General features: G+C 40.9%; 3 protein-coding genes across 4 annotated transcripts in view; 2 read left to right on the top strand and 1 right to left on the bottom strand.

The window, feature by feature from the left end:
• The first annotated feature begins 17 nt into the window (after positions 1-17).
• On the top strand, positions 18-7,202 carry slc38a9 (solute carrier family 38 member 9). Its single transcript, XM_077737159.1, has 15 exons — positions 18-218; positions 1,169-1,312; positions 2,096-2,225; positions 2,688-2,806; positions 2,878-2,941; positions 3,019-3,112; positions 3,176-3,346; positions 3,559-3,621; positions 4,099-4,308; positions 4,378-4,485; positions 5,329-5,435; positions 5,500-5,613; positions 6,204-6,352; positions 6,452-6,541; positions 6,610-7,202. Exons 2-15 carry the CDS (start codon positions 1,215-1,217, stop codon positions 6,773-6,775), a joined length of 1,683 nt encoding a protein of 560 aa, XP_077593285.1. The 5' UTR covers positions 18-218; positions 1,169-1,214; the 3' UTR covers positions 6,776-7,202.
• LOC144210464 (uncharacterized) overlaps positions 1,764-10,882 on the bottom strand; it is a 20,420-nt gene continuing 11,301 nt past the window's right edge. Inside the window, exons 4-8 of the mRNA XM_077737158.1 lie at positions 8,794-8,902; positions 5,545-5,649; positions 5,306-5,402; positions 2,804-2,924; positions 1,764-1,977 (exon numbers count right to left, since the gene is read on the bottom strand). Of these exons, the coding sequence (XP_077593284.1) occupies positions 5,591-5,649; positions 8,794-8,902 (168 nt within the window). The 3' untranslated portion in view covers positions 1,764-1,977; positions 2,804-2,924; positions 5,306-5,402; positions 5,545-5,590. The remainder of the gene's footprint in view (positions 1,978-2,803; positions 2,925-5,305; positions 5,403-5,544; positions 5,650-8,793; positions 8,903-10,882) is intronic.
• Positions 8,990-10,882, top strand: part of nrg1 (neuregulin 1) — an 11,683-nt gene continuing 9,790 nt past the window's right edge. For both annotated transcript variants that reach the window (XM_077737154.1, XM_077737153.1), the window contains exon 1: positions 8,990-10,281. In XM_077737154.1, the coding sequence (XP_077593280.1) occupies positions 9,630-10,281 (652 nt within the window). In that variant the 5' untranslated portion in view covers positions 8,990-9,629. The remainder of the gene's footprint in view (positions 10,282-10,882) is intronic.

Raw genomic sequence — 10,882 nt, 5'->3', positions numbered from 1 at the left:
AAGAAGAAAAATAAACCATAGAAGAAGAAACGAGTTAGAATACATAGACGGAAGTACTAGAAGGAATACACAACTAGTACAACATATTTGTTTACCACAACTAGTACAACGCGGTTGTCTATGTGTTAAGAAGCAAATAGGATTTCTACTTTTTAACACTTTTACGTTTGCACGGTTACTATTTTGTGACAGAAGACAACGATTTTTGATGCAAATTGGTAAGTTTTTCCACATCTATATTAGCAATTATGAAAATGATTAACGCATTGTTTTTGTGCACAATTTTGATGGATTTGTTGTGTTTTGGTACTGGTCTTGCAGGGACAAAAACAAGCATAGGCTGAATTTTATAACGGTTTTTTTGGGAAGTATGATTGAAAAGGGGTAATATGATGTGTTTTAAACTATGTGTGAGGGAAAATAACAATATAAAAATGTTGTTATTACTTATCTAGGACATTCGATGGCCAGTATCGGTCAACTGGGGCATTGGTTTAAGTAAGGAAGTCAATAAGGAAGCTGGCTTTTAGAGTTATCACGTGATTTGGCTGTTTCCTTTGTTGGTTTTATTGATCACGATGGCTAACCTTATATTGAAAATCTTTTTTAAGCAGACATATCGATTATAGATGGCATTGCTTCTCATTTTTGTCTAAAATGATTTCAGTGAACTCAATTGAATTTATGCATGCATATTATAGGTTCCAGATCATCCCTAGATATATTGTTATAACATTTTTAAATACTGGGAGAAAAATGACAATACTTATGCCACACCCTTATTGGCAAAAATAATAATATGATAAAAAAGGACACTGATTATTGGATGTCTTGAAAAATTCAGTCTTAGTCAGAAGACTGCTGACTTGACAGATTTCCACAGAAGTCATCAAAACAGACTATAAAGTAGTTTTTTTTTACAAAAAAATCACAGAATAATGTATAAAATCTTATTAATATTATATATGGGTGGGTGATGGTGGAAAACAACTAAATTGGCATTTTTTGGGGAGGGGCTGTGATTTATATTGCATTAAAAACGGAATATTTTTCACTAGATGACTTGAATAACCTTAAATGACCCAGTAAGACCACTTTATAATACTAGTAGATCATTTGTATGCAGTGGATACATTTTTTGACTTTATGATACCTTTTTTCGTGTCAGGTGATGAAAATTCCAAGTCGCTAGAAGCAGCTAGACGACGGGCATCATGGAGAACGACTACCGGCCTTTGCTGAGCTCAGAGCAAGTTGGAGATAGCTTCTCGCATCGAGGTTCCACAGACTCGTTGGATTCCAGAGCTAAAAGGTGCAGCTTCACTTAAAAAAAAAAAACACACAAAAACACATCCACGTGTTCCTTTTCTTCACCTCCCTGAAAAATAAATTAAATCAAAACAAATATTTGGCAAATGACACTGTAGTTGTTTATCAAAGCTGAAACGTAAGTAGTGCTCTCATTGTTTTCCTCCTGATTAGCCGCATGACTTTGACGATTTGTTGACTAAGTGTAAGGTCGTCAACGTTAAACTCAAGTTGCCATGACGACTGTTCTGACGAGATTAGGCCAAATGTTTATTTGGGTTTGTCTGCAGAGAAATTGAGTCTGAATCTGGTTTCTTTCTAAAATATACACAAACAGACACTGAAGTAAATTCGTAGTTAGCTGGAAAATGGAGCTAGCGCTAAAACTACGCAGGTTTGGGCTAAGAATCGACCATAGAAAACTGGACTGACTTAAAATTTCTTCTGGTGTTTGCTTTCTACCAGCTGTCCTTCCAGGAACTGATTTGACACATGATTGCTAATGCGTTTGTGCCACGTCATCTTTTAATCCAGTTAGGTATTTCCCAGTGACGTTCTAAACATCTCATACTTGGTCACATCTGTGTGTCAGGACCATGTGACCATTTCAAAGTGTTGAGTTTTCTTGAAATTGTCATCATTAAAGCAGCATCTTCACTCAAGGTCAACCTAAGACAAAAAACAAAATCAGTTTCAGTTAAACATTGCATTGTATCATGTGCCTAAATCAAAGGAGCGAACAAATAAAAATGAAGTATCATTGATTTGTTTGTTGTTGTACTTGCAGACCTTTCTACGTCGAACCCAGAAACATCGTAGATGACGAACCGCAAGAGCGTGTGTCGGCCGAGGCGGCCATTCTTAACAGCAGGGTGCATTACTATAGCAAATTAACTGGATCTTCTGATAGGCTCCTGGTAGGTGGCGCTGGTGTGTGTGTGTTTACAACCCAAAAAAAACCAGGCCAATTTTGGAAAAATCTGACTAAGTAGAGTTCTACCTCTACTTACAAAACAAAATCCAACTTACAAAATTCTCTCCAAACCCCAACATATTTTCCCTTATCTGTTATTTTATTTTGAAATTGTCGCGGATCCATTGATTCTTACTTAGCAATCTCACTACCTGCCATTGGCTGTCTCACAACAACCACTATCCATGTTTCAAGATTCTCTCATTTAATAAACTATTCAGAAAATGAGATTATATTACGCTTTATTTTTGTACGGGTCACAAAATCTGAAAAGACGGGAAAAAAACAAATCAAATTCCCTTTTATACTAATTGTATAGTTCTCGTAAAAGGGGCGTGGTCATTTTTTTGCAACGGTTTTATCAAATAAGTGTTAATTGACATTGATCCTTCTCTACATTGTTTAGAGCCCACCCAACCATGTCATCCCCCGAACAGAAGAGATTTACATCTACAGCCCCCTAGGGACGGCTTTTAAGATGTCGGGAAAAGACCAGGCGTCCAAAAACCCAAGCATTATTACCATGTAAGTCCCCGTCAAGGTCGTCCATGAATCCATTTCTCATTGTAGTTAACCCTGGACCGCCATCTTTGCAGATTTGCCATATGGAACACCATGATGGGCACCTCCATTCTCAGCATACCTTGGGGGATAAAACAGGTGATGAGTTTAACACATTTTCAGATTCAAAAATGCTAATTTTGGTCAAATATGATGGATTTTTTGTTTTGTTTTAGGCTGGATTCACTCTGGGGATCGTCATCCTCATCTTCACAGGCTTATTGATGCTCTATTGTTGTTACATTGTCCTTAAATCGCCAAAGGCTATAAGTAAGTCTAAAAATCCAGTCATATTTGACAAAATTTTTGATTTATTTTGTATTTTTTTTGTAGCTTACGTGGACACATCAGACTGGGAATTTCCTGATGTTTGTCGCTACTATTTTGGCAAGTTTGGCCAGTGGTCCAGCTTGGTTTTCTCCATGGTGTCTCTCATTGGAGCAATGGTGGTGTATTGGGTACTCATGTCCAATTTCCTCTTCAACACGGGCCAGTTTATCTACAGTAAGATTCATTAAAGTCCTCATCCTGGTTGTTTTGGATCATGTAGAACTTGGTTTTTATTTAATAGTTATGTAAAAGTAATAGACTAGCCTGTAAGACCAAACTGGGGGAAAATTAGCCCATTTATCAGTTGTTTTAGTACAATAATTGTATTTATAGTTTTCTTAAGACCAGTTTTTTAGTATATATTCTCTCCCTACTTCTGTTTACAGACTACGCTCACCATGTTAACGTATCGGATTCAGACTTTGGAACCAACGACACCCATGACAGAGGTGAGTCAGCAAAAATTTGGATGTATTCCTTCAATTGGAAAAATGAAAGATTGACGGTAGGAAAGAATTTCTAAGGGATTCAACGCAGTCATGACAGTTCATCATCAAGTCTTGGAATTATGGCACAATGTTGACAATACTAAGAATGGAATGTCATTCTAAAATGGATGCCAGTAGCAAGTGCTGCTTCTTTAGTACGTATGGGGTTTAAATTACGTTGTATTTTCACACCCCAACTTCCATATATGGTGATGGTCCAATGTTTAAATTGTGATTCTGAAAAAAATAGGGCTATTTTAAATCAATCCGTCTTCATACAACTTCAAATACACAAAAACCAAGTCATGTAAAAATGCATTGAAATTAGTGATGTTGAAATCTCCCTTTTTTTTTTAGGTCAGTGAATGTTACACTTATTAATTCTACACAAAACACAGATTTAAATGCATAACGCTTCCGTTTTTTTTTTGCTTCCAGTAATTTGTCCTTACCCCAAAACCGACCCTGGAGGAAACCACACATTTTCCACGCATCATGTCAACACCAATGGAAACGCTACGTTTGACATCTACTCGTTTGAACACTGGTGGAGCAAAACCAACACGGTTCCCTTTTTTCTGATCATTTTACTGTTGCCGCTGCTTTGCTTCAAATCCGCCTCCTTCTTTGCTAGATTCACATTCTTGGGTAAGCCTTCAAAAACATTTCCATACTTTTCCAAATACATCCATTGACGAATTATTATTTCTCATCTAGGCACCATATCGGTAATCTACCTGATCGTCCTGGTCACCATTAAAGCGGCCCACCTTGGATTTCACCTGGAATTCCATTGGTTCGACAGTACCAGTTTTTACGTTCCAGGTATATTCCAGTGTTAGTGGTCTGAGGGGTCAAAGGTCAAAGTTCACTATAATCAAACAAACAAAAACATGACTTCTTTTCTTCCATCTTGGCAACCCGCTGTCACATGTGGCTTTTTTTATTTTTTATCCCTCTCCCCATGGTGCGCCATCAGGTCATATTACACTCAGAGCGGGGGTGCCGAACCAATTCCACCGAGGGCGAAGCGGGGGCGGGTTTTCCAATACAACCAATGAGGCCCCTGCATTAATTTAAATATTCCGTTTGTACTAAATAACAAAAAAACCATCCTATTGATTCCTTGTAAGAATAAAAGACACCTACCGCCATTTAAACCTTGACAAAATAACATTTACTCCCCTTGTAAGACCGCCTTTCACGATAACTAGCCATGTAAAACCACTCGTGCCCACCAGAGGGCACTACTTTTTGACATAACAACTAAACATGTAAGATTAGCCGCCACTATCGCATATTAAAAATCCGAAAAGTAATATTCCGTCTTTTTTGCAAGTAGATTTAATGGACAATTAATGTTAATTTCTGTGTGTGTTTGTCTCCTCATTGGCGGGGTTTTTCTGCTGCAGTAGTTGCGACTCCTTGGTACATCTTACCACCAGGGGGCGTCGTAAGAAAGTTCAATTAACTTAGTCTTTTACGACTTTGAGATTCACTTAATTATTACGCTATTACATGAACATATTAGACTAAAAAATGAAGCGTCAATCATCCTGATAATTCCACCATAGCTTTTCCATTGTCAAATTTTCCCAAGTGAAATTAGCTTCTTTTTTATAGTTTTGAAGAAGTTTAATCTTACCCCTTTTGTTGTTGTTCCACCAGAACTGCGACTTCTCTTCCCCCAGCTAACCGGCGTCTTGACATTAGCCTTCTTCATTCACAACTGCATCATCACGCTAATGAAGAACAACAAGCACCAGGAAAACAACGTAAGTAAACAAACTTCAAATTACAATTGTAGATCCAAACTCTCCACCATTTTGCTACTTTCAGGTCCGAGACCTGTCCGTGGCGTACCTCCTCGTAGGCCTAACGTACCTTTACGTGGGAGTCTTGATTTTTGCCGCTTTTCCGGCTCCTCCCCTCAGCAAAGACTGCATCGAACCGGTAAGACGGAATTCGCCATTCGCCGGCGTCCTTTTCCTGAATGGAGTTGACAATAATCAATGTGATGATTTCCCTTTGCCCTACTCAAATGTCACTCACTGGAGGACAACGTCCCGATGTTAGCATTTAGAGGAGCGTCAATTATTCATTCAATGGCCCCAACGTTTCAAAAGTGTTTTATCTCTTTATATTTTCTCTATTTTGAAATAATAATAAGTATTAGCCGCACTGTCTTGCATTATGGTATTTGGTCTTTGTCACCTTGCAGTTTTGTGCATGTCAAGTCTAATTTATGCGCATATAAGCCTTACCTTCGATATATAAATGCGAGAAAATACAGTAATCCAAATGCAATTGTCAGTGGTAAAAACTCAAGATTTTTCCTTTTAAAATTCAATTGTCAGCCCTTAAAAATTGTTGTTTTGAGTTAGCATTTTTGACAACAAATATACGTTTGCTTACTTTGTAATCTAGCTGTTGGAAATGTAATGCTAATTTAGCTACAGGCTGGATTTTGATGGTTTTTTGGTTTTTTGACTTGATGTTGTAGTTTTTTGATTGATTTTTTTTTAATTTTTACTTCCCACCAGAACTTCTTAGACAATTTCTCCAGCGGTGACGTGATGGTGTTTGTAGCTCGAAGCTTTTTGTTGTTCCAAATGATCACAGTTTATCCTCTACTGGGCTACTTAGTGCGAGTCCAGATGATGGGACAAATATTTGGAAACCATTACCCAGGGTAAGAGTATTACCATGTTAACCCACAAAATGGCTACCAATTTCAATTCCCATTCACAAATCCAAATGCAATGACCAAAATACTATAAATCTTCCCTAGGTTTCTTCACGTCTTCAGCCTGAACGCCTTAATCGTCGCCGCCGGAGTCCTGACGGCAAAGTTTTACCCCAACATTGGCTCCATCATTCGGTACTTTTTTGTCTTTATCAACGTCATCAAAACAAAGACTGACTGTGTACCATTTTCTGACCCAACAGGTTTTCTGGGGCGACTTGTGGCTTAGCGTTGGTCTTTGTCTTCCCTTCCTTGATTCACATGATTTCCCTAAAACGACGGGGCGCCCTCCGATGGCCGTCGGCTGTATTTCACAGTTTTTTGATCATATTGGGCGTGGCTAATTTGATGGCTCAGTTTTTCATGTAAAAACTGAAGATATCCTTACGTCAAAGCTCAGGACAATAAAGTTTGTTGTTGATTAAGGCCGAAATGTTGCAAAAAAATCTTCCTATTTATCGGTCTTTATCCAAAGGGAAGCATGTTTAAAGTTGAAATTTAACATTTCCAATGGCGTTTTTTTTTTTTTTTTGCACAAAAGTCCTGATTTTGTCAATTTGGCAATAGTGATATCTGGCAAATGTATTTAGGAAGGAAAAAGAGAATTGTTGATTGGATGTCAATGTTGCTGATTCTGTCAATTTTATGTTTTAAGGAGTTTTAACAAGATGAGGCATTTTTGAATGACCTCATCCATTTTGGTGCTGTACTCGACATTCTATGTTTGGTATTTAACTATGCAATTGTTTTTTTTTGTGATTAATGCCTAAAAGGGAAAATAAATGTGAAATTATTGGATTTGTCTTGTTGTATTTCAATAATCAAATTATACATTAAACATAGTTTAAAATATTGATATTCTTTTGATGTTTTTGACATTTTTTGGTCAGTTTTGTTCATTTTGTGTCGGTTTACCAAAAGAAAATTTGATTCTAGATATATTTCCCAAAGTAAACATTTATAACAATTAAATTATGGAAATAAACTAATCTAATGCACATACTAGAAGATTTAAAATAGAAAAAAAAGTAATTTTCTAATAATAACTAGCTTACTTTACATATATTTTAAATTCCATGTTTGCTTTTATTTCCCATTTTAATTATAAATTCAACTTAACGACTTAAAACTAATAACTTAATTGTTAATTTCCTCCAATACCAATATAGATCTGCCTATGCATTGTATTTGAAGGGAAGAGGGCGGAGCCATTTATTGCCACTCCCCTTTTTATGACATTGTCCTTCACATTTGAAAGTCAAAACATAAAGACAGGGCAAATGTATCATTTATTTTCTTAGATTTTTTGTTTTTGGTGAGCATTTCCAAACCAATAATAATTATATTAATCTCCATATATTAATTCCACTTGCCTTAGTGTCAATTGACCTCTTTTTTGAAAAACAAAGCTTTGCTTATTCGGGTGAAAAAGCTGAGAGGATAATCAATGAAGGGTCCCTAATTCAAAGGCCTGACAGGAAGTCCTCTCCTCCCACGGATACCATTACTGGTATTAATTCTGTGGCAGGATTGGAAAGGGTCGCGGAGGGGTCACGCTTTCGTGTGGAGGTCACATGACCTTTTCTTCATCTTCTTTAAAGCCCTCCAATCCTCGGATTGCTCCACTCACCTACTACTACTACTATGACTACCTGCTGTGGTCGGGAAGGGGTTAAATGGCTTTTATTGGCGCTTTGGTGGGCTGCCGTAATGTTAGCAGATGTTCTTTGAGGTTTTTTAGGGCCGGTGGGCTTTGTTGGTTTTAATGTTTAATTGTTAAAGGAAAGGCGGGGCTTAAATTGGGGGGCGTCGGCTTTAATAAATGAGAAAAATGTGTTGATTAATGCGCTCGAAAAGTAAAATTTATATTGTGTGAGAATTAAATTGAGATTTCATAAGGCAATGGGTGTCAAAGTGGCGGCCCGGGGGCCAAATGTGGCCCGCTCTATCATTTTGCGTGGTCCGGGAAAGTAAAGTGCTGACTTTCTATTTTAGGATTAAATTAAAATTAAGAGTATAAATGTAGATTAAATTTCTTGATTTACCCCCTTTTAAATCAATAATTCTCAGTTTTTAAATATTATATCTAAAATGGCCCACATAAAATTGAGTTGACGTTAAAGCGGCCTGTGAACCAAGCACATTAGTTTTCTTTTTAAATAAATTGGATTCAAATTAAGATTTTTTTTTTTCAAGCTAACCAGAAACAATGTTATTGTCGAAAATTTAAATCTATTGATTAAAATGGAGTTTAAAATCTAAACTATAATTTTTTTTACTTGGCATCAGCACCTGTCACTACTACACCAGCACCCCCCCCAAAATATGAATGAATAAAACAAAAAACAGTGTAAATGATCAGGTACTAACTCCTTGTTATTCATTACCCTGATTGTCTTTTTGCATGATGCCTGGGTTACTGGAGAGGGAGGACCACATCACCGCGGGCGGGCCAATCCTCTCGGGACGGATCAGATGTCTGCTCTCCTCCTTCCTCTAGAAAAAAAGAAAAAGAAAACACACCCTTTAGTTTCAGCATAATCAATGGGGAGGGAGGGAGGGAGGGAGTGCAGTTTAGAGGAGGAGGCGTCCTGCCTGCCAGCCTGCCTTGCCTGCCTGCCATTGGCCCACGGCGCTTCTAATTGGATTAAGGAAGTGGCTGAGCTGGATGCTTTGTGCCGGGATTGGGAGAGACGGCTGCCTTGCGCTAGGACGGCAGGAAGTCCAGAGGAGACGACAGGAGACCACAGGAGAGGGAGGAGAGCGTCCAAAGAAGAAGAAGAAGAAGGGAAAAAAAAGGGGAGTCACCCACCCACTCCTTTTCCCTCCGTTAGCCAGCCGGCAAGCCTTCTCTTCTCCTCCCTTCTTTGGCTCACTCATCGTTTTGCGCACTCAAACGGACGGACACCTGCCTTCCTCTCCAGCCACTGCGCCACCGCGCCGCCGCCGGCAGCCGGCACCAGTCGGCATGTCCCGCCACTCGCCGCAGTGCCGGCCCGTCCTGCCTATTACGCTTCGACCGGCGCCAGCGCAGACGTGCCGTCGCCACAACGCCGCCGATGCCGCCGCTCAGGTGAGCGTCTCATCCCCGTCCCGCTAAAAAAAAAAAAAAAAGCTTCCCGTCCTCGTAAAACTCCCGGCAAGGTCAGAATCCAGAACACTTCCCCCGTCATGGAAAAACGGCGAGTCAATCGCATCCGGAGATCTCGTTGTTGAGAACTAGATGACCGAGGGAATCGAGGACCCCTCCCCGCCGGGATCGGCCTCCCCCTGCCGTGGCGAGGACGTCCTGGCGGCGGGACACGTCCCGGAGGAGGAGGAGAAACCCGAGGAGAGCGGGGGGGATGGCGAGGAAAGGACGGCGGCGGAGGCGGCGGCAACGGAGGAGGAGGGTGGAGATGGCGAGCATCCGGCCGCCTTGGGAGTCATGGCTCTACCCGCCGCCGCTACCTGCTGTGTTTGCGTGGAGATGGAACGCGTGAACAATTGCTTACACTCTGAGAAAATCTGCATCTTGCCCATCCTAGCTTGTCTGCTAAGTTTAGCGCTTTGCACGGCCGGACTCAAGTGGGTCTTTGCCGACAAGATTTTCCAGTACCAGGCGCCCACCCATTCCGGGCCCAAACGTATCGGGCAAGACCCCGTTCTAGTTTTGCCAGACCCCACCTTGGCCAGTCCACATTCGTCCCCGTCCACCCTCCCCTGGCCACGTCCCGAGGTTCTAGTGGAGGACAAGTCCACGAGAGGTTCCTACGTGGCGTCCAGGGGGAGTCCGTCCCCGCCCCCGTCCCCAGTCACCTCCCGACCCGCCGTGGAAGTTCCCGGCGTCCCCGGGACAACGCGGGAAACTAACGATATTGTCATCTCCACGATAGGTGAGTGCTATTTTATGTCTTTGTCCTGAAAACGACACCCCACGTGTCATATCTTTACGATTTACGTCCGCCAGATTGCGAGGAAAGCATCTATATTTCAGGAAGTACGAGCTCTGGCGTTGGAGTCCCGACACGTCGTGACTCGCCGAGCCTCGTGACTAAGCCGTAAAAAAATGGCTGCCCTCCGGCGGCGGCGTGCCGGTCCGAGTCCATGGCGTGACTCGGCGCGGCTCACGGATTCTCGGGCGCACGGAAAGCAAAGACAAGTGGCGGCGTTTTGGGTGCACGCCATGTTGCTCTGGTGGTGAAAAAGGGAAAATCAATAATGCATGACGGCGAGTGAAACATCAAGCGGCGGGCACGGGAAGGAAGAGACTTCCTGTCCGCTGCCACTGCTTCTTTTCAAGGTCAGCGCCGGCCGGCCAGAGGCGGCTAATTGATGTCGCTTACCGCAAAGAGGGGGGGACGCTACACGCTAATGCTGTCTGCGACATTATATACGCTGTAGAAGTAGATTGAGTTTAAATTTAATAAGGGATAGCACATATTAATGAACATATTTCTATTCAGGTTAAGGAACATATCAGTAAATATGGAAGAT

Source organism: Stigmatopora nigra, chromosome 17 (genome assembly GCF_051989575.1).
Source record: "Stigmatopora nigra isolate UIUO_SnigA chromosome 17, RoL_Snig_1.1, whole genome shotgun sequence".
NCBI lineage: Eukaryota > Metazoa > Chordata > Actinopteri > Syngnathiformes > Syngnathidae > Stigmatopora > Stigmatopora nigra.
The sequence above is the reverse complement of the archived record's forward strand: the minus strand, read 5'-3'. Positions and strand labels throughout refer to the sequence as shown.